The sequence below is a fragment of the Eutrigla gurnardus genome (genome assembly GCF_963514095.1).
Source record: "Eutrigla gurnardus genome assembly, chromosome: 7".
Taxonomy (NCBI): Eukaryota; Metazoa; Chordata; class Actinopteri; order Perciformes; family Triglidae; genus Eutrigla; species Eutrigla gurnardus.
The window spans coordinates 30,009,279-30,033,276 of NC_139921.1; the positions used below are offsets into that span (position 1 = coordinate 30,009,279).

Genomic DNA, 23,998 nt, shown 5'->3' on the forward strand with positions numbered 1-23,998 from the left:
ATTGGATATATTAGTACGTTGGCCTCCTTACTCGACCTATTATCGAAATAAAAATATTTGATATTTGATTGTGGAACATTTAACAATAAATAGTTAATATTACAGAGACATATTCAAGATATCGTCATCCACATTTCCAGGGGTTTTAATTCAAAAGGTCAGGTACACTTTAAATGTATGCATGAATCAAAAAAGACAGGAGGTGGCAGACTTGCACAAAAACAATACATTTATTCAAGTGTTCTCCAGCACAAGTACATACGGAGCCTCTATCTTCTCTCTGGACACTAAACTTAAGTATGGGTGGTGGAGTTGGGGGGTGGGGGGGCATGAACATGGAACATGATTGCTACATTTGCTGTACGAACTGGTCTTGAGGAAAAGCGTATAGGTCATAAACAATTATGACAGAAAAAAAGTCACACAGAGTGTCAACAGTATCACCGAATATAGAATTATTGACCTGCCTTGAACAGTAAAACTCAAATGTTGTTTCTGATTTTTAAAAAAACAAACAAAAAAACAACATTTTGAAAACAGACATGGAGAATATTACGGCATGGAATGTAGGATTAAGAAGCAATAGCGTATTAAGCATACATTATGCTACAGTAAAAGTTATTACCGTTTTTTTCTCACGATTTTCCCACAGATAAGCACCAACTACAGCAATCTCTAGTCTAAAACAATATAGGAAACCTTTCATTATTTGTTATCCTTATTTTTTCAAGTACAAAGTTAAAATACCTTTGTTAATATATTTATGAGTGAAATAATAGTTATTTTCCGTTACTACGAGGAACTTAAAAACAGTCAATTGTTCCAATCAAATATATTTTTCTTGTTTAGATAAAATTAGCACCATCAGAAACACCGACAATCCCTCTTTTTAAAGTCTTACCAAAGGAAACAGAAGAAGAAGGTAAAACAAAACACCACCATGTAGGGCTGTGCAGTGAAGTTGAGACCGTTCATCTTAAAGCTGTCCATAGGCCACGATTCAGATCACATGACATCAGATCTGGATTTACTCGACACCAATGAATCAGAACAATAAAGTAGTCGACTTGGAGTCTCCCTACATCTAATGCTCAAAGCAAGTTTTGAATCAAATTTGTCACTTGATTTTTTTTAATTTTTAACCTAAGATTTCTTTTCCTAATTTGATGATATATATTAGCAAAGAATTATATTTGTACATCTCATACGTAATAACAAAAAGAAAAGATAAAAACAAATTGAAAACAGCAACCGGAAAACTATGTACAAAAATGTACAAACATGAGGGGATGTAAAGTATTATGGGGGAGGAGGGGGGGGGGGGTAACATCTGGTTAAAGTATCACAAAGCACAAGAGCTTATATTGAACCCCGGTGTGCATGGATAAAAATGATGGCAATAAGGTCACTTAAGAAATTAATTACATTAAGAAATTAAATTTCAAATTTAGAATCTTAAATATGATATAGATAAGCGATAACATCTGTTTTTATTACCCTCTTTACTCTTTGAGTGCCGACATCTTTGCCAAACACTTGTGTCAGTTTTTCGTTTTGACAAACTGCAGCCTAAATCCTCCATATTCATCCTAGAGGTTACAATCAAGAGAATTTAGTTGGTGAACGTAATCCAAATTTTGGATCAGCACTTTAATTTGTCAACATGACCACTACGATTTATCAGGGAAATGGCAAAAATATTATACAAAGCGCATTACATAGTTCCCTAACTCTGTCTTACATTTTACAATCTTAATAGAAATAGACATTCTTTGAATCTGGGTAGTAAGCATACTGTATCGCTGCTTTAAAACAGGGAACAATATGGACGATGGAGAACGGGGAAAGGGGTTTGGGGGGTTACAAATGTCAATCTATCTACTGTACAGAGTCAAATAACATGGGTTTCACATATCAAAATCCATCCTTTCACTTCTATTGGCACAGCCCTACTGTATACAAAACGTATTACACGAGGGTAGATCAGTTCACATCATAACCAAAAACAAACCAAAACAAAACAAAGAAATTCACAAGAACCAACATTTTTTTTAAAATATCAAGAAATAAAGAAAGTATACATATAAAAGTGCTTTATAATGTTGATAAAACAGCACAGAATTGCTATAAAAAGGTAGAAGAACTTTGTGAAGCCGCACCATATTGTTGAGGATTTGCACCTGACAGTTTTTCAGTTTAGAGAGGTGGAAGTAGATGAAGAGAGTTTCCCTCCAGCCACCACACTTACTTAACAGTTGTACAGTAATATCATTGGTCAGGATGAAACTAGAAAAAAATGTAGTTTCACAGACATTGATCTTGTTTTTTTTTGTTTTTCTTTTTTGAATGACAGAAAACATCATTGCCCATGTGGATAGCTTCACTTTCTGTTTGTGCAGATCCAGGCAGTGAGCCTGAGTGTGGCAAAGGCTGAGACATTAAATGAGCACCAGTACAAACGGTATAAAAGCTGTAAAATGCTGAAAAGAGCACGCGCTCTATGTTGCAGTCTACCGTCACGTCGCTTTTGAAGTGAACAAAACGACACAGAACAGAATCGGGTCAACATCAAACGCACGTTTTTCCAGCAACAGGTTAAAGAGCGCCGTATTGTCTTAAGTTGTAGTGCCACATGGGCTATGATGTTTCATCATCTTGGAGCACCATGGTATTGTAACCATATTACAGTAGTACCTTTATTACCTTCAGTTGTGTATAGAAACTGTAAACAAAGAGGTATATGTGATCTGGTGTTTTGGATTCTTAGAGACACAACTCTCCTGACATGGAAGAAAATCGCCTTTCTCTCAACATCGCTGCGAGGCTCAGTAGCTGGACGCTTTGGCCGCACTGCAGGTGGGAATACCGCAGCCCCGACGCACAGTACGCTCACACATTTCCTATCCTTCGGGGTCTTTCCCATCGCATCGCTGTCTCTTTAAAAACACATGTTTAGCACTTTTCTGTCTCAGTGTCTTGAGAAGAAAGCATAGTCTCAAGTATAGCTTGCACAAACAAATCAACAATACGTGATAACACTGCTAAAAAGGTAAAATGACATATCAAAATTAAATAGAATAAGAATTACAATTCAAATACAAGAAATAATGTGAATTCTACGTCAATGTTTCGCTTGCAAATTACACGAGAGTATAATTTGAGGATCAAGGCTCTTATTTCTAGTCACAACATAAAGTTGTAGCTCCTAAATGGTTTCCGAGCAAGTTTTCTTACTGCTCAAATACAGGCAAAGTAATCTTTGAGTGGTGCAAACAGGTGGCGGATAACCGGGACGCTCCATGATCGGCCCAGGAGCCTTTGCCTTGCCAGTCGGCTCATGTTGGACACATCTGTATAGTGGACTGGGAAGCCAAAGATCCTGACAGGGAAACCAGACAGACATGAAACAACCAGAGAGACAGACAGACGGGCAGGGAGTAGAACAGGGAAGAGACAGGGAGACATTTTTGAGATTTTGATGGCTGAAAAAGCTTGGTTTGGTAGTTTGGAGGGCAATGTTTATCTTTACATACCTCTCCATCTCAGTGCACCAGAGTATGTCTTCCTTCTCGTTCATATACACAGGGAAGTGCTGGTCCTTGCCCTGCTTGATGGAATTGGACCTGGTGGTGATGGTTCTCACCTTGCCAAACTGAGAGAAATATTATTCCATGAGTCTATGTCTTTTCATTGTTTGATGCATATGGAAGCTGCAAAACCTGAGATTTCCCCTTTGTCGTTACTGCATTACAGATTGGTTTATAAACATGAGGATTCAGTTGTAAATACTGACTGACAGACTTTCAAACTGTTGCCTCTTGCTGCCAGTGGGAGGCTCCCGTGTGCAAAGTTGATTTGCTTTGAGGAATTAAATTGTTTTTCTTTTCTTATTTTATTTAATTTCCCCTGAAGTTACGGTTCTCAGTCACAAACTGGTTTCCTTTCCATGAGATGATGAAGAGAATGTAACTTATCTGGCTGCAGATTCGTATTTTTAATGCACTCATTGAAGGCTGCTTTGGACAGTAGCCTCTACTGAATGAATGTAATGTAAGCAAAGTTAAGATGCATGCATTTCTGTAATTTACTTGTTCAATCGAAGGGTTACACCAGTACCTTAGCTGTTCTGCCATGTTCTAAACAGTCCTGGAGGTCAACCCTGTCATTGCACATCGCACTCAAAGGCCTGAAAAAGAGAATGAACAGGAGGCAAAATACATATGAAGACTTAGAGTACTGTGTAACTTCCTCTAGAAGAGACAGTTCTTACATTCAAAGGGACTTACACCTGATTAAAACACACACACCTTGCTGGGCTGAATTGATGGAATCAGATGAGTCTCAGTATTATTGAAGGACACAGATGGGTTTGCACATGTGTTTTGTGGAATTATATATAAATCACTCCCTTCGTAAAAAAAACATTTTCATTGCAAACAATGCATCTTTTTATACATCGTATTTATTGCTTACATGTAATATAAATCTACAAATATATTTATTTTATTGGTACGTTTCTGCAATTTTCAACTAAAATCATATTTGAATGCGAAATTGAAATAAACGTCTGAGCCCGTAACTTCCACCTGCCTTTCAAACTGCAACGTAAACCGACGCGTTCCCGCTTAGCCAATCAGATATCTCATTCATGCCAGCCAATCACGTGGGCGTAAACTCGAGGTACGCGTCAGGTGCCGCTACCTTTGATTTGTGGTGTTTTGTGTGCGCAGTCTGCAATAATGTGAATTAATTAAAATCAGTTAAAACTAGTTAAAACAGCTGCCTGGAAACGGCGAAGTGGAAATATAATACAACGACGTCACGTCGTAAGCGATGACGTGTTGAGAATGAAAGGTTTTACGAAATGGTGACGTAACATCAGCGCGTTAGCGAGGTGTGTCGCGTAGCTACATACGCTAGCTACATAGGCTAGCTACATAAGCTAGCTACATAAGCTAGCTACATAAACTAGCTACATAGGCTAGCTACATAAGCTAGCTACATACGCTAGCTTTTTTAAGCTAGCTAGCGCGTCTCCGCAGGCGAAGTGAAGGTACGGAACAATATCAGCAACATGTACTCAGAGCTTTAAAAGTAATAAAAAGTGTTGACCTGGTTTGGGATTAACGTCACGCTGCTTTCACATGTATGTCGCGTTTGACTGAATGATTTTAACTCCGTTATCTACTGTGGGGTTGAAATATACCCGAGTTATCCCGTTAAGTCCAGTACTGCAGTAAATGTACCACTAAGTAAAAGTTATTTAAAATAAAATGAGTGTTTTTGACAGGAACCATTGTCTCAGGCTGAGGTTGAAGTGAGCAGACAGCATGTGGCAAAGTACATCCTTTCACTTTCTTTTGTAGAAAGGTGTGTGTTTGTACACACACACACATATACATACATATACATACATATATTTATATTTATTTTGTTACCCATCCGATTCCATATGCATTGGCAGTGAAAATGACAACATTCTCCAAACTACTCGGTTTGAGAATAAGCCAGATCATTTTTATATTTACAAGTTGTCTTCAGGTTAAGGTAGTCAGTCTATGACTGGATAGTCACTATGGTAACTAGGGCCATTCTTAAAAGCTTTACTATGTTACACAGCAACTCATTTAGTCCCTTATTCAAGAGGTCTATTTTGTCCGTTGTTTAGGCCACAGGCTGCTGCTTCCCTCACCATTCACACACCAACCTGTTCATCCCAGGAAGGTTTCCCCAGAAGTAGCGGGCGCGGTGGGCAGCGGACACTTCCTTGGCATCGATCATCACTGGGTTGCACTGAAATCCAAGTAATCAGAGGAGAAAAGACATCAGGAACCAAGGTAAGATACTGTTTTACAAAGGATGCATTAGAGTACACTGAAGTAGATTTAATTGGGGAAAAAAAATCCTTGTATAGTTTACTAATATCAGTGTTGGGTCAGGTGAATACCATCGAAATGTCAGTTTCAATGCAGTTTTCACAGTTTACCACCATTTAAGCAGCACATTAAACATAGCACATTCAAATAATGACATCAGTGCTCCTTTCTCGTGATCTGTGTCTCAAGTTAACTAATTAGTGCCACAAGGGGGCATTCATAAGCAAACAACGTCATAATGTGTCTAGAAGTCATGAGTAGTTACGACCTGGAGGATTAGATAAATCCTAAGCAACAAAGTTCAACGGACAGAGAGAAGCTGACCTCTAAAAAGCGAGATATGTCCCTCTTATCACTGACTCCCATGGCAACCACATTTTCAAAGAGCCAGAAGAAAGGCCGGTGCTCTCCTTCCTTCGGCCGAGCCTCGTGCAGCAGCCTGTAAAACTCAAAGAACAGGCGGCCAGTGCCCTCTGTGGGACAGAAACATACATACAACAGTTTTAGAAGTATGGCAAAAGGCACACTCGGATACTACGTTGGTGATTTCTCTATTAAGATATTCAACTTGTTGCTGTATGACATAATGTTGATCAATAAGAAAACAAAGAACAGTCAACCTACCAAAAAGACCTTTCCTAGCAGGGTTGACTATAGACAGGTCATTGCATGGACTTCCACCAATAACTAGGTCAAAAGGACCCCACTCCAGTATCTGTAGATAAGATAAAGAGTCAGAAACACAGCGCTAAGGACAGACACCGTATAGATAATGGTATATGTTGTAAGCGGTGCATTTTTATTGTGTTTTAGTTTCCTCCGTTAATGACATGCACTTTGGTTATGGGGCGTGTTTGCAACATTTTAGTTTTTGTCTTGAAAATACTGGCCATGAACCAAGTAATACAGTGTCGGTAAACTGTGCATCTGGCATGTTAAGAAACCTTGATGATCCGGCATTAGAGAGATTTTATATCTAGAAGGCTTAGCAGTATTTTCATTCTCCTACGAGTGTTCACCAAACACCTCACTCAGGCTGTTTGACGGTGTCATTCACAAAAATGTTACCAAATCATAAAAAGAGGAATGTCATACTGGTGTCACAAGTTGACAAACAGCAGTGTCAGTATAGCGTAAGATTGTACGCTAAATAACATCTTTCTATAGCAAAATGGTCCTTACGAACATCTGTATGTCATATCAGAAATATCAAGTAGGGAGAACATCAATATATGGTCGTCAATGGGGACCCCTGCATTTATGTTGGGTCCTATTTTGGATGAGAAACTTTTGGATGAGTTTTTTTTATGTTTTAAATGAATGACACCAGTGACTCTCGTGACTGATTGGCTCCAGCTGGAGTCATTTCTAGTCTGGTTCAGTTTGGTAATGACAGATAAAATGATAGTGTGCGGTGTTGAGGAATTCTGTTGTGGTTCAGGAGCATGTGGATAAGTGACCTTCTTGCAGGATTTCTGCGATTTCCTTGCGTGTGTAGTGTTTTTACATTTTCTTCCCATGTGCATGTTAATACTGTTTTACTGCGATTTGACCAGTAAGCTCACAAAAGCAAACTCGGTGTATGAACGTGAAACATAGTACTCCAAAAAGGACCATGCATACTTCACGCCCTCAGCAAAGAACATAATCAAACTCACATGTTTGCGTGTGACGCTCCTCACATCGCCAACATACATGATGCGACCCTGATGTCTGACGATACCCACAGTAATCGAGTCTTCACACACTTCAGAAGCTACATAGCGATCCACATGGATGCCCAGTTCTTTCAGCACCAACAGCCCTGCACAGGTCGGGGTCAAAGGTCAGACAGAACTTAAGCGTGCACGATAAAATAAAGAATCTGACATGTGTAGCTCTGGAGCAGTCTCCGATTCAAAAACCGATCACACGCTGTGTCGTAATGAACCACTCAAATCCTCCATTTAATACTCAAACAGCATCTGGAGCATTCTCAACCATCAGTCTCATCAATATTATGCTTTGATTGGTCACATATTGACTGATAATCCGTTCCAATGACGAAGATGGTGTTTATGAAAGTGTATGTGTGATACTTGATGTACAACAAAGTTAGAATATAAATGTGGAGTTTAATAAAGAAAGGGCACATAGATTGTAAATTGACCCAATCCTTGTCTAACCTGTTGCTATGCCATCAAATAGCGACAGCACGCGGATGGGCTTCCTCTTCTCCACCATGACTGGGGGGTAAAGCTTTGGTGCATCCTGGAACACAACACCCAGTCAGACAGAGAGGGACGGATAAAATGAGTCCGACGGAGGGGGAAAACAGTTATTTAGATTTTCAGCCTAAAGCTCCATTACTCACAAAATCTTGGTCATGATTATTTGCGAAGAAGTGCTGGAGACGGCAGGGCCAGTCGCTGCGACGCCCCAGTAGACCAAACGCATCCTTCTGACCACACATGAAGCAGTTCCACGGGTCCTCTTTGATGGCTAATTGGGCCGCTCCTTGACCAACGAGGAGGTCAACACACTCCACACAGAAACACCTGTGGGAGGGGGGTTGATTAGTACAAGCCAGGATATATCAACATCATATCTAGTAGAAGATGAGATCAGTGAGCCACACAGATGCAAACAAACATGGGCACTGACATTTATTTCAGGTCAATCCCACAAACACAATCCCGCTGCTGTAAAAACAGTTTCACAAACAGGTGTTCTATTTATTCCTGTCTAAGTAACGTTTGCACAAATTAAATAAGTCTTCTGCTGTTTTAGGAAATTATCAAATGAAATGAAACTTCATATATTTGTGACTCATTTTTAAATATTGAACTTATCAGTAGGGCTGCCACAGAAAATGATTGATTATTGGACTTTTAACTGGTTGACCGTAACAATAACAAAAACAGACTATCATAAGCCATTCAACTGGTAATATTTGCATGCAGTAGTGGATGGAAACGTGCATGATTTAACATTTTCTTTCACAAAGTTTCTGGTGATTAAGTAAACCTGGCGATTGTTTTGCTATTTTGACACGGCCGAATTCACACGTATAGTTAATTGCTACTTTTGCTGTGACGATTTACACTATTGATGACATTGTGGCTATCATGGTTTCTATCACCTCCATCACAGAATAGTAGAAACCTCACCGACAGCAGTTGTTGTTTCCACACATGAGCACCTCTCGGCCTCCGCAGCAGATCGTGCAGTATGACTGGTAACCATCGTCGTCATATTGATATGCACATTCTAGGAAACAATTCTGTGAAAAAGACACAAAATAGAGAGTTTACATATTATTATTATTATTATTATAAATAAAAACATTGGGGCATCACATCAGATGCTGCTTTAAATGTGTGGATTATTAGCTTTTTTTATGAGCTATGTTTTTTTTTTTTTTTTTTTTTTACAACAAAATAGTTGAAGCTGCGTCCCAGATTTGAATGATCTCTATCACAGCTTACCTTACAGCTCTGGCACATTCCTCCAGCAAACAGCGGGTGCTCAAGGCTAACATTCAGGCTTCCACAGGAGATACAGATGTCTGTAGGAAGAGGTTCAGTGTGTCGGTGTTTAACAGAGGGAGGTCAGAGAGGCGTGAACTTCACATCTCAATGAAATGATTTGAGCACATGTGATCTAATGAGCTTAGCTGATATATTTGTGGAGAACTCTAGAGATTAATACTGATGCATATATTTCTGCTGCTTTGCTTGTCAACACCAAAGTGTAAGGCGTCTAGGTGTTCATCCCTTGACATGCTGCTACAAGCTACAGAGCAAAGAGGATGCACCACTTACCCTCGATGCTGCGGCACTTTTGTCTCACTTCATGAACAAGCCGCTCTGAAAATACAACACATGGTACACCTTATGAGCAATGTAGGTTAAAACACTCCATTAGTGTTCAAAGTGTGTCTCCTTTCAACCTTTTGTTTGTTCTGTTCTAGATTATTTCTTACTCCGATATGACATGCATGTGTCTATGCATGTCACTTCACTCACTTCCATGTTAGAGCTGCCACTGTGATGGACCTCTTGTCCGTCTCCAGCTACCTACTCTGCTGCGTCCGTCCCAGGGGAGCGGATACAGAGGTCACGACTCCGATTTGACCTCATAAATGAGGCGCCTTACCTCGGGTCTTCTCATCGATGATGTCCTTGACCTTGGGTTTCTCAGCTGTGCTTTTGCGAGGCTTTTTGGCTGGAGGAGGCGTATAGGCTGCTGCTTCAGGCTCCACCCACATCTCAGGGTAAACCTCTTTGTATGGGTTACGCTCCTCTGGGGGTGCACAGCGTGTCAGACAATTCACATTACAGGCCACATGATGAATAATTCAATCATTTGCTTAATTTAATACGATTGTAGTTGAAGAGGTCCATTAGTGACATTTTTCTATGAGAACCTCAGTTGCAGCAGAAGTCCAACCATTCATCTTCATAATGCTGACTTCCTCTTACCTTCTGGTGGCTCTAAAGCCTTGGGTCCAGTGGGCTGGAATCCTGTCATAGCCCAGTCTATCATCTGCTTGTTCAGCATTTCAACAGATTTTGAGCTTTCTGTCTCATCACTGTCGGGGCAGGCCATGAAGGCTTTGCCTGCCCGGCTGCTAGCCGCCTACGAACACATTAAAAAAACATTTATGACCGGAGTTCATCCTCCATATACTTACAGAAATGGTCGTCGAATAAATAATTCAGCGTGGGCAATGTCTCCACAAAATACTTCAACTACCAGCTAAAAAGGGATCATAATTGGTTTCTCGTTATTGCTCATCTAAGCATTTATTTTGAAATGGCAGTTTTTGTATCTGCCTGTACTAATAACACTGAATTACAATACCATTTTCTTGTTCATGGACAGTACACAAACTCTGTATATGGATGCTCAGGAAAGGAATAACTCAGCGTATTGGGAAATACAACTTCTAACAGAGCACTAAATGAGAAGTCTAATATTTCCTTACTAAAACATGTATCATTAAAAGAAACACGGTTATTCTACAACGTTTGAACCAATAATTTATTATGAGTGAACCAGGTTGTGAGATAATTTGAACTGCTCTAATACTCACCTGTAGCACCTCATAGATGGCTTTCTTGTACATGGGCTGCTTGTTGTAAGTTGGTTGGTGAAAGGCATTATTGAAGGAACTTAAAGGCATGAGTTTCTCTACACAAACCTGTAAACATACACAGAATTACGTCATTGTTTACTTGTCAGAACAGTTGTGTTCTTGAGGTAAAAAATAGTGTTTGATGACTTTTGTGTTTATGTGGAAAAAGAGCAACTGGATGAGCGAATAGAACAAAAAAGGCACATTATAGAGCATGTGGGTGTCAATACAAAGAAAAGGCTGTGATAAAAATCACCTGACAGCAATACTAACGATGGCTCTACACACTCACCACTGAGAACTTTCCATCCCCAAACCACATGACCCATCTGGTTCCCTCAGCAGCTCTGCTCCGACCTGTCATCCACCAGGATACAATGCGGCCTGGCCACCACGAGAACCCTCGGAGCTTCCCCCAAACCAGTTCTCCGATGCCACAACCACGACCGTCCTGTGGCCAAAATAACAGACAAATCATCCACTCTTTATTAACGTCTGGGCATTATTGTGAATCCATGATAAACGCTGCCTGGTTCAGTTTGTTTTTTTACTTGGGATAGTAAAGTCAATTCAGTTTTATAGACCAATATCACCACAAGGGGCTTAGCAATCTGTACAGCGTATGGCAGCGTCTATCCTTAGACCCTCCATTTGGATCAAATAGAACTCCCAAAAACAACTCTTTGCTTTATTGGCAATCAAAGTGAAAAATGACTTTTCCCAAATCCCCAGTAGACCTCCTCAAATTCCTCAGTCAACCGGCCAGAACCCAGAGAAATTAAACCCTTACAATAAGTTGAAAAGGATATTTTTACCCCAAAAATTATATATATATGTATATATAAAATAATTTATTAAAATATACATTTCCGGTTGTATGTTTGTCTAAGAGTTTCAGCTCTAATAGAAATTATGATGAAATGTATTTATACTTTTATTGCCTCATTTATTTGAGGATTTATTTCAAAAGGCATATTTATTAGTATATTTATTTAATATTGTCTTACGTTCCATATGCGTTGAAATATACAAACCTACCATTAACATTTTTATGATACATTACATCAAACGTAAATGTGCCGTATCTTCTGCATCATTAAGAACACGTTTGTTAAAAGTTAACATATTTGGTGTGTAAAAGTTTGTCTCTCCACAAAGCTGATGTAAACGACTTGGTTGGTTGAATAAATTCCCAAATGGCTGCTTTACGGAATAATCCTGCATCCTTTTGCCGGCAGAGATCGGTTGTAAGATCATGTTGGTCTACTGTCGCACATTAATCAGTATGACTCATCACTGCCTTACCTCATACTCGGGCTCAGTGTCTGCAGGCTTGGGGGACGCCTTGTCTCCACCACCGATGGCGACTGGCTCAGGGGTCGTGGCCACGGTGGGGGAAGCGGGATCAGTAGGCTGCTGCTGCTGCTGCTGCTGCTGCTGCTGCTGAGGCGGCTGCTGCTGCTGCTGAGGCAGCTGCTGATGTTGTTGTTGTTGTTGTGGCAGCGATGGCTGTGATTGCTGTTGATACTGAGGCTGTGACTGAGTGTGCAACTGAGGCTGCTGCTGCTGCTGCTTTGAAGGCGATGGGTGCTTGATTATTGAGACTTCTTCTTTCTGGATCTCTGTTTCGTTCTCCTCGTGATCCTTCATCGCGTTCATTGCTGACGTCAGTTTGGACTTTTTCTCTGCCTGAAACACAGCGCAGTGTTGAGGTGAGAGATGGTGAGACAGGTCTTTTTAGATAAGGTGTAAAGTTAATATAAACAGCTGCACAAGAGCTTTTTACAAAAATGCAATGTACAGTAATAAAAACATAATGAAATAAGTATTTAAAGGGATATCAATATTTTCCAGTTAATACTTCTGTAAAGCCGTCTGCTCCGATTGGCTTGTGAGAAAAATATGGTGCAACTTTTGCAAATGTAGTTCTCGAGCCGCTGGTGGAGATACTCAGATGGGGGTCATTATATTCAACCAGTAAAAAGACGACCGGTTGTCTTATTTCACAAGTTGTGGGTTGGTATGAATCCAGATGTATGTGCACCAGTAGTTTGTTTTTCATGATACGGCCCCGTTAAATCGGGAAAAATGTCAAACTTCTGCTTACTCATCTACAAATGGTGCGGTTTGGGAAAAACCCTTTCCCACTTATTAGTGGTCAACTCTAAAACGAATAGAAAGAATAAGGCCATAATAAAATGGCCGAGACTAACAAAGGACGACCTCAGACAAACTGAATGAAGGTGAAATTGACAAAATGAATCAGGAAATAAGTCATAAAGAAGGAAAGTAGAATCTGACCAAGCATTTAGTGTCATCTTTGAATACTTGAGTTTGTAGTTTTTTACTCACAACATGCAACGCTAAGTTAACCAAAAGTAGGTCAAATCATTTTTTAATGTAAAACCAAAACAAAAGAAGAATTCTCTGTGGGTTCGTCACTGAATTATTAATTTAAAGAAATCAATTAATGCAGCGACGTGATCATATAATACATGTAATCATAAGCCTGCCTGTATCATCAGCATGCAGGACTCTCAATAAAAGTGTATTACGGCCTCACACATCAAGGCTTTGCACCTCGTCTCTGCTGTGTAAGTGCAGAATCTTGATTGTGGGAGCCTGACAGCCTTTGTAAACATGACTTTATCTCCGACTGCAAGGCTCATTCATCAACAGCACGGTATACAGTAACTCTATAGTGTCTAGAGCTGCAGCGGAGAGTTCACTGGGTTTGTGGTACCTGACACTGAACCGCTAGGTCGATCAGAGAGGACGAGACCTTGCCGGGATTTAAGCCTCTCACAGTAAATCCCCAACAGCTGCACTCATTCTGATGTCTCTCTCTCTCTCTCTCTCTCTCTCTCTCTCTCACACACACACACACACACACACACACACACACACACACACACACACACACACACACACACACACACACACACACGGGAGGACTCAACATGGGCACACATGTTAACTTTCCTCTTTTCCTTCAAATCACGCACACACTTGCAGAATATACAGTGTATCTGCAGTCCCGTATGTAAACACGTGTTAGTCATTCTATAGGCTCCACGTGAGAGCAGTGCTGCACAGCTGTGCTTACTTTCCTCACGTCCTTCTCAGGTTCTCAGGTCTCACACACTGTGCAAATGTCCAGAGGTGGACTGGGTGTGCGAGGAAAAAGAGACTGGGAGCGAGTAAAGCACAGCCCTCCGTCCTCTCCCCCAGTGTGACTCGTAAACAATAGTGCCTTTAAGGGGAGGCGGTGCTTAGATGCACGGGGAGGGCTTTCAGTGCAGCAGAGTAGAAACATGTGCTCTTCAATCAGAGGCTCTGCTGTGGTTTATAAATATCTGTACTGTACTGCTGGATGGATGTTTCAAAGCCCCCTGCCATATGTGTCAGGGTTCTTGGCTCCAGCACCAGCACATTGGAGTAAGTGTTCGACAGCCTGCCTGGATGTTTGGTTCCACATGGTAAAAAAAAACTAACAAATGTCAATTAAACTGCTGAATGTGTACGGGGGGAAAACATCGATGATCATACAGGAGAGGAGAGCAGTTGCAGGAAGAAATGTGCTGACGGAGAATACCTCCAAAGCGACGTTTTCTGAATGTGCTCCTGTGAGTGAGCTGCTTCTCTGGTGACCAGTAATCACAAGCACTGATCTATAAGTGACAATAAAGCGACTGAGCTCCTGTTTCTGTGCTCCATTTGGTGTGTTTAGGGTCAGGCTGTCTCCAGGGTTCCTTCTCCGCTCAGCCAATGAGAAAGTGACGCTGAAAATGCCAGTGGGGGGAGGAGAGAAAGTACAGTGGCTATAAGAACCAGATATTTGTCTCTGGACTTCTTCCCAGTTGTAAATGCCCCCTTTTGGGGGCCTCACAGTGTGTGTGCAGCTCCACCAGCAAGACAGGCCCTCCGAGTCTAAAGGGGGGACTAGGAAAGGAGGCAGCACAATGCAGTCTTTATCATTTACACACGCCTGCCCGTCACTGACAGCTCAGAAATGCCACCACTTACACTCGCTGTCACGCCGCACTGAAGGCAAATTCCAAAAATGACAGCAGATAAACTGGAGATGTTTAAATACAGCAGGTAGTTGATCCTGATCGCTGATCCCTGATAATACTACACTGTGAACAACAAATAGTGTTTCAATCGGCAGGAGATCTAGTAATGGTTAACCCATTCAGTTACATTTTGATGTGAGTTAAAGGGACTCGTTAATAATGAATATTGAGAGAAGGCAAATTATTATTATCTCAAAACCGTGAAACAACATCACAGTGAACACATCTGCACTTTGCCCCCTTTGGAAACAACTACGTTATACATGACTACAACAGAAAAGCCACGCTAAGTCACTGTACTGACGTCATGGTGGATATTTTTATGGTGGAGTGAAAGCAGAAGCTCTACAGGCTTCTGGCAGTGTAGAGACATGTTGGGTGCACAGTAAGAGATAATCTGACTTAGAGGACTGTGCAGCATGATAGCCTGAGGGCTCAATGGGTGACGGAGTGCATTGTGAGGGGGGAAAAAAGAGACGTGATATTGGTCCCTGGGGTGTGCAGATAATACTTTAGTATCCAAACTTGGCTGTAATTGTTCACAAAAAGGTTTACAGCACAGCTTCAGTTTCATTTATATGATCATAACTGCCTATTAAAAGGCTGTTAACATTACGAGGAAATGTCTTCGTCTCGAAGAGTCAAAAGTGCAGTTGTTGAGATGAAGCACCGTTGCGCGTGAGCCCCGAAAACTCGCTTGTAATGCATGGACAAGCATATGGGGGGGGGGAAAGATTAAAGGTTAAATGAAATAAACTATCACTGAACATTTATTCCTCACGCAATGTGACACTGAGTCTTTGAAGCAACACAAAAGAGTTTGACCTTTGAATGCAGTCGTCTCTCTTGCACACCAGCAGAGACGCAGCGGGGACTTTTTTGTGTAATTGTTTGATGGATTGTACAGTGACATATATCTTCAGTGCAAAGACTTAAGTGTATCTGCTGAGCAGGACTCTGGACAAATAATAAAAACATCCTTGAGTCACGACAGGTGTAGGCACCTCGAGGTGCATCAGACCAGGAATGCTGCAAAAGCTGATCCCACACCTTGCAAACAGTATGCTGTTAAAGTGCAAAGTCTGGAAATGCATTGGTGGCAGGTTATATTGTGCAGCAATGTGGCCACTGCATTCATTAGCCTGATTTTTGCACAGATCCCTACAAAGGCTGTGTATTTCACGAGTGGCCTTGGGGGGTCACACCCAAATAGACCATCTGGTTCTCATTGTATTGCGTCCTTTTAAGAGATAATTAGGAATATTACAGAGTCAGCCATGAATACATAAACAAGATTCCCCATGAATCCACAAGTGGAGTTGTTAAAAATGCTCCAATAGGCTTCTCTGCTTCCTTCAAAGCCCTTTAAAATAAAAAAATCAAGTTATCAAATAACTCTTCCTATAGTAAAAATGAGTCAAACAGAACAAAGTACATAATGAAAGGGAAAGAATGAGATTTGAGGCCTACAAAAACCACCTTTTTCCCAGTTAAATGTTATATCAGGTAAAAGAAATCATGGTGGCTCTTACAAACCAGCCACATTCTTAAGGTAAATATATCTGACCTAAAATAAAATGATCCTACTCTGACATTTCTAGGCGCTGCTATGAAACAGGAAATAGTTTCAGCACATATTCACCCCACGGGAAAAACTTTTTTCCCGCAAGCAACTTTTTTTCCCCCAAACACGACTAAAGCCTGCTCACTCTTCCTTTTTTAAAGAGACTGTTTCCCTTTAAGCAGAGCAGAGCAGATGGTCCTCGACAACTCTCGTGGAAATACCTGAAGTCAGCATATTCCCTCCGCCGTAAGCAGGCTAATCAGACATGCACACTATCCCTCCATGTTAGCAAACAAACAATGCAGTGCACATACCCATACACACCAGCGCGCAACCCTCATAATCCAGTGTGGGGCTTGAGTTTTTTTCACCCCCACTCTCAGGGTAGAAGAGATCGCTTAAAAAAAGAAAGCATGAACATTTCTTTGTCTGGGAATTCAGAGTCAGGTGATTGCCGACAGGAATTCTGGTTGGCTAGAGAGGACTTGCAAAATGTTGGCAGCGAGCCAAGAGGCTGTCTTGCAAGCAGGGCTGGAAATTTGCTGCAAACCTCATCTTCACCCTCATATCCATAGCACAGAGTTCATTTCCATAGCTGGGGGAGGGGTCAAGAGAAGAATGGGGGAGGGAAACGGAGAGGGAGAGACGGAGAAGTCCACTGTAACACAAGGCAGATAAAAAAAAAAAGAAAAAAAAGTGCAAGACAGCATTAACCCTTTCAGCCACCGTGTCCTTCCTGCTGCAGAAACATGTAACAGCAAAGCTGTGTGTAAAGAGCAGGAAAGCCATGCATCATATTTCTCCCCAGGAAAAGGGCTTTGATGCCAAAACAAATCAGTCTTTGTGCAAATGAGATCAAAGCTTGCCATACGCCAGATGAAAAAAGGGGGGAAAACAGGCACACTCAAGAAAAGGGGGAACCTCAACTAGGAAATGTGGACTGCCTGCTTGCCTCCTATTTTACGGCATTTCACTCGTGGGACCCCGGCATGTCCTGCTAATTTGGCAATATTTCCTCCCTGGAGACATTTTTATGGCGGCTCTCCGAGCCTGCTCCAGAGTGGAGCACAGGGGGCGGACAGGCACAAGGAATGGAAGAGCCCATGTTGATACTACGGAGACTCTTCGTTATGTAACTCGCACATGGAGTTGCACTACATCACATTACTACCAGCAGTCATATTTGACATCACTAAGTAATGAGCAACGTGTTATAGGATTGAGCATCATGCTGCAGTAGGAGGGACTGCATTTGCTGAGACGTGCTGTGTGATCATTCTGAATGCGGTGAAGATATACCGGTTTATTGATGAGGCAAGGTCCTTGATTTTGTAGTTTTCCATTGAATTGACTATGAGGAGAGTAGATGGAGTTTGCTCAGTTGTCAGTTGTTCTTGAAAAGTTGGCAAAACAATCTCACCAAAATGTCCATTTTGTAGCTGTTCTAAATCTCGTGGTGAGAGGTTGAACTACTGTTTCAAGGTTGAGAACAAGCGTGTTTTATTATTGCTCTACATTTATATGGAAAGTTTAAATGGAAATATTTGTCATCACAGAAAAATACATGTCGGGCAACCTTGAATCACGTCGAGACATTTTCCTCAAAAACAAAGTCAGGAAATGCAGGATCCAACTGAGACAAAGGCCCTGGAAATCAACTGAAATAAATGGTACCTTCATGAGATATCAAATGACCCATCAAATACACTTGGCTGTTAATGCACCACACGCCCTGTCTTTGGCCCTTGCAGCTTTAGTCCACGCCTGATCCTGTAATCTACAGTGGCTGGGACAGAGCTGGGGTACTCACCTCCATCTTCCACTTGGCCAGCCACTCCTCCCTGGTCCTCTTGCTAATGTAATAAGGGTCACCAGCCTGGAAGGTTATTCTGGGCATGGGCCTCTGACGAAGGCTGATCTCCCAACCAACTCCCCTCCTGTCTCGACCTCCCTGTTTAAGGTGTTAAAAAAAAAAAAAAAGTTAGCTACTTAGTTTTTTATTATTCTTCCTTTTTCTCATTAGGAAGCATCCAGATTTGTGGTAAATCTGTGCTTCCAGTCTGTCACTAGAAACAGACTCAACAAGTGAGTCATTGCAGTTGAGTCAATGGGGATTCCTAATTTCTAAAAAGATGATGACTCACATGTTGTGCCGTATGGTGCCATCAGCTTGTGATTTAGCATGCAGCAAGGAATGATGCCACAGGGTCTTATCACAACTATCTGGCAAACAGTATCAAGGTCACCAGCACCAACTGATTCAATAAGGCTCCCAAGTGTATTTGATATTTCAAATCTATTCACCATTAGGTACCATTTCTTTCACAAGTCCAAAGGCTAGAGAACTACTCAGTTTGTCTGGACCCTGAAGATGGGCAACTATGCAAAACTTCAATGGTGCAGATACACATTACTTTCAGTGCAAGCTCTTTGTGGGAGAGAAGACAGCAAAAGGACAACAATACGCTATTTCACTTTCTTGTTGAGAGAGGAAGAAGAAAAGATACGTTGTTTTAAGATTTAAAACCTTCATTAGTGAACTTCAAGGGTGGTGGTAGGGGGCTAACAGTTTCCCTCTGTTCCCAGTCACTATGTTATGCTAAGCTAACAGGCGCCATCTTCATAACCTATGGAAAGATATAAGACTGGCATCTAAGGCTACGTTCACACCGCAGTTACAAGTGACCTGAATCTGATTTTTTCGCTCATATGTGACCCATATCTGATTTGCTTTTGACAATGTGAACAGCACAAGTCGCATTGAATCTGACATTTTCTAATCAGATTCAGGCCACATTTAAATGTGGTACTGAATCGGATACGCATCGGATTTTTATGAATGCGACCGCAGTCTGAACAGCCAGGTCGCATTTAATGCGACTTTGACGTCATTCTGACCCGCGCTGCACTGTTTTGTAAATGAATGACAAATAAAGTTGATTGAAAAGCGGGCGGGAGCCAAAACAAACATGGAGGACATTAAAATGTGAATTTTCTTTCTCCTCTTCCTCCTTCGTGCAATCACCCGCTCACAAATTTGCCGGCTGCCGCCACACACTGTTTTTAGCATGAAGCCATACAGTCCCACGTTACCGGTTGCCGTTGCCATGTTCGCTTCCGTAAACACCGCTGTGGCGTGATGTCATCAATGATCAACTGCGCATGCGGGTCACTTCAGGAGCGTGAGCTGTTCACACAGCAATCCGTAGACAGGCCGCATTTAAAGAGGTAATGTGAACAGCCAAACAAAAAATCGGATTTGAGCCATAAATCGGAATTGTGCATTAAGACCTGCGGTGTGAACGTAGCCTTACTCTCTGCAACAACGCAAATGAGCCTATCTAACAAAATGTTCCTTTTTAAAGGGAACAAACGTCCCAGACTATCTTTGGACAAAGCCAGGCTAGCCATTTCCCCTTATATCCAGTCTTTATGCTAAGCGAGGCGAATTGCCTTCATCTTCTCATTTAACTCTGAGAAAGAAAACAAATGTATTTCCGAACAAGTCGTGCCGAGCTCTAATCATGCAAAACAACATGGAAACCTCACCTCGAGCACACAACCTGGCCTAGAATCAGGAGAGCAACTGGACAAAACCAGATTGCTGCATGGGTTGATGTATTTACAACATGATGGAGTTAGGTGGAGAATCCAGTTATACTAGACTGTTCTACTCAAAGAAGCACTTTTGCTTCTGTTCAAGCTGCACCAGGACATTCATCACGCTGGCAAGCACAGGGTTCACAGTTGTGACGGAAAAAGTAATTCCCCCTAAACGGGAACCTATAGCCCTGGCAAGTAGGAGAGACACCTTTGAGAGTAAGCAGCCACAGAAAGAAAAGACTGAGCAGAAATCTTACCTCGGTCTTGACTGCATCACGCCCATCCTCCTCCTTGTGCTCCACATCTAGAGAGAAGACAGCGACACAATGGATGGCCTGAATCATTTATAAGAGAGTGGAAAATGACCACATCGGTTATCTTCCTACGTTGGACTGAAGTGCCTCACGTTCATGGATGACCCCCATGACACATTTATGAACACAAATTGTTCAGCTCACCCTCCTCCACATCCCATTAAGTACATGTTTGATCAAGTTAAAGTCACATTTATACAACTACTGTGAGATACTGACTCGAGTTAAGTAAGTAAAAATGGTCTGTGATCATGGGAGCTTGTGTGCTCAGGTGCCATGTGAGGATTTGATGCAACCCAGAGGGTTTGGAGTGGCTGCCCAGTTTATGATCAGTGTGAAGACAGGCCAGGTTTACTTTGGCAAATGTCACCCTTCTGACCTTATATCCCCCCTTCATGCAACACACAGCTGGTTGCTATAAGCACGGGTCCTCCTACGCCCGCTAACATGGAGCTGCAGAGGCAACCACGCACTGACTCACTTGCCTGTGACTCCGGGACCGTACAGTATATGATCTCCAAAGCCTGAACATCATCAAGACATGAGGCAATAATGAGACATTAAGTACAGTATCATGGACATAATCATGACTATTCGGTATTAGCCATGTTCTCTACCTATACTTCAGATTTGATACTGCTATTAACCTGTTTATATCGTTATAATCCATACTGATTGTATATATTTTCATTGGCATCTTTCTTTTTTTATCATTTTAGACCGTTATATTGCACTCTTTGATTCAATCTCTTCTTGCTGCAGTTATATTGCAGTATATTGTATTTTGGAACATAAAATGGTGGCAGGGCCTACAAAATTGACCAGAAACAGGATTACAATATAATCTCACTTTAAGGTCCATTTATTAGCTGTTCTGGAGCTTTCCGTCATATGATATGAGCTTCATCGACCGAAATGTCACAGATTACCAAAGATTTTAAATACTTCATGGATAGGTGTTCCCTAATACCACCATGACAACTGGGCAAATTCAATCTGCTGATGAAGATCATGTGATAAGACTGAAAGCCCCAGCTGCTAAATGGACCTTGAGGTAAGCTTGTTTGTTAACTACCTGTACTTTAGTTCACCCATTTTCTTCTATACTTCTAATGAATGACTGACAGACTACATACAGTATATTTGTACAAAATGTCAGCATACAAAATTGTTCACATTTCGAATCACTTACAGCGTTAATGATCAATACATGTTAACAATAATAACAACACTTTCTGCCATTTGTATTAAAGACTTTGACTTCAGTACCTTTTTTTTATTCAGGACTTTTACCTGGAATGGAGTATTTTTTTTATTCTTATACTGCTACTTTTACTTGCGACACTGACTTATCGTAAAGATTCAGGACTCTTGAAGTACATCAGCAGTGTCTTAGTAAGGACACATTTTCCACAAGAAAGGAAATGCTCATGTGTAGAGGAAGTTGCAAAACCAGAGGCGAGAGGTACAGCAGCAGGGTGAAGATCATCGAAAATAGCACAGAAATATTTGGTGAAACTCACTGAAACCGCAGTCTAATAAAAATGTCTTGAACACAATAAAAGCTCCAGTTGGGATTTCCCATTTAATTGGCCATGATTTAGGATGTGGAGGTCCAAAACAACAACAACAGGGGCATGTAGTGTCCAGCAGAGCAGCGAGGGTTAGCCAGGGAGCCTGGATACAACCCAACTGAAACACCGAGATAGCGGTGTCGGGATCCATGAGTCATGAAAAGCAGCAGTGGTAGAAAAAACAGATTAGGAAGCAAATCAGCATCGTCAAAGAAGCTCAAACCAACACCTCTGGTATTACTTTCACAGTGTTTTTAATTTTCAATCAAAGCGTTTGTTGCTGTGCCCAGACTTTGATGTGACACCAGTGGAGCGTCGCTTCATTCAAGCAGCTGTGCCTTAAATTAGCACGATGGCACTGCGACGATCTGCAGCGTCGAAGCCCAAACACTATCATAACACTTGAGTCCTGAGAGGCTAAGAACAACTTTTTGATGGCATGTTTTCTGCACAGCCAACACCGGCTTGTCAGTGAAGGACCCTACAGACCTGTCCAAACAATAGTCCGCTCTCTTAGCACCCTCTTCAAGTTGGTTCCATGTGCAGCTGAGCCCCCTTGCTCCTCCCTGCCCTCTCTCCTGGTCTCCTTGTTCTCATCGGGAATAAGTGACTATATAACAAATCGGCGAGGCGGTGCAGGCTGCCAAGGTCAATGAGTTTATGAGGGGAGCTGGCTAATGCTGCCCACAGAGAGTATACCTTGCCAGTTTGAGCGGGTTCCAGCTCTCGTATTGCTAGAGCTCCGTTCCACTCCAGCCGGAGCTCGTATCCTTCCTGTGCCCTCCAGATGGATAACAGAAACCCTGTTTAGCTGGACGTATCGATCTACCACACTGCCCCCCCACCAAGGACTTGCCTCTGTGAGATGAATATACCAACGCTCCCTCTATTCAAACTCGTTTCATACCTCCCTGCATGTATAATGTTTCTCTTAAGGACATTTAAAGTCAATCAAGGTATCGTACAGTGTGGTGGGTTTTGCACTTAAAAACTCTTGGCAGTACTGTGGGCAGTTTTTGCTGATGTAATCAGAATTGAAAGATTTTTTTTAGAAAGCTTGCACGTGCCCCCTCCTGCTGCTTTCTGCTACAGTCTGCTCCCATAATGCTCTGCAGACAGCCTGTTTACTAAATTGCAATTGTTACAGTATGCCATTTATTTTCTTAATCCTCCACATTAGTTTGATCCCATAAATTTTGTTTCAGCGTCTCATCGGCATCAGATATTACTCACAGACAGCAAATCTGTGTGTGTGCGACTTGCAAACAACAAACGATCCATCCTGCACTGTGTTCACTAACCTTAACCCTGTAACCTTAACCCCCTAACCTTAACCCCCTAACCTTAACCCCCTAACCTAACCTAACCCCCTAACCTTAACCCTGTAACCTAACCTTAACCCCCTAACCTTAACCCCCTAACCTAACCTAACCCCCTAACCTTAACCCTGTAACCTTAACCCCCTAACCTTAACCCCCTAACCTTAACCCCCTAACCTTAACCCTGTAACCTAACCTTAACCCCCTAACCTTAACCCCCTAACCTAACCTAACCCTGTAACCTAACCCTGTAACCTAACCCTGTAACCTTAACCCCCTAACCTTAACCCCCTAACCCTAACCCTGTAACGTGACTGCCACTGCCTGCAGCCTTGAAGTACAAAATCATGTCTTAAACATCTGCTGCAGGTCTTAAGGGACCTGCGGACCCCCGACAGCCCACTAATCTAGTGTTTCCTCTGGTTTTGTGGCTAGAACTGCTAATGGTGACAACTAAGTTCCTCTTTCTGTTGATTCCAAGCAGTTGAGAAGGCAACAGACACATCCTGTGTGTCTAAGTTTGAACTGACATTTTAAAACGGCTTATTAAGAG

The 23,998-nt window shown here is 41.8% G+C and overlaps 1 protein-coding gene across 3 annotated transcripts in view; it reads right to left on the reverse strand.

The window, feature by feature from the left end:
* Positions 1-208: 208 nt before the first annotated feature.
* Positions 209-23,998, reverse strand: part of dnmt3ab (DNA (cytosine-5-)-methyltransferase 3 alpha b) — a 35,941-nt gene continuing 12,151 nt past the window's right edge. The window contains exons 5-23 of one of the 3 annotated variants that reach the window (XM_084013810.1): positions 20,496-20,542; positions 18,446-18,586; positions 12,301-12,684; positions 11,288-11,446; positions 10,954-11,061; positions 10,340-10,496; positions 10,014-10,160; positions 9,680-9,724; positions 9,344-9,423; positions 9,026-9,138; positions 8,230-8,413; positions 8,042-8,126; positions 7,535-7,680; positions 6,501-6,591; positions 6,201-6,349; positions 5,708-5,793; positions 4,117-4,186; positions 3,534-3,652; positions 209-3,379 (exon numbers count right to left, since the gene is read on the reverse strand). In XM_084013810.1, the coding sequence (XP_083869936.1) occupies positions 3,238-3,379; positions 3,534-3,652; positions 4,117-4,186; positions 5,708-5,793; positions 6,201-6,349; positions 6,501-6,591; positions 7,535-7,680; positions 8,042-8,126; positions 8,230-8,413; positions 9,026-9,138; positions 9,344-9,423; positions 9,680-9,724; positions 10,014-10,160; positions 10,340-10,496; positions 10,954-11,061; positions 11,288-11,446; positions 12,301-12,684; positions 18,446-18,586; positions 20,496-20,542 (2,453 nt within the window). In that variant the 3' untranslated portion in view covers positions 209-3,237. Of the gene's footprint in view, positions 3,380-3,533; positions 3,653-4,116; positions 4,187-5,692; positions 5,794-6,200; positions 6,350-6,500; positions 6,592-7,534; positions 7,681-8,041; positions 8,127-8,229; positions 8,414-9,025; positions 9,139-9,343; positions 9,424-9,679; positions 9,725-10,013; positions 10,161-10,339; positions 10,497-10,953; positions 11,062-11,287; positions 11,447-12,300; positions 12,685-18,445; positions 18,587-20,495; positions 20,543-23,998 lie in introns of all 3 variants that reach the window. The other 2 variants (XM_084013809.1, XM_084013811.1) reach the window with 2 other exon arrangements.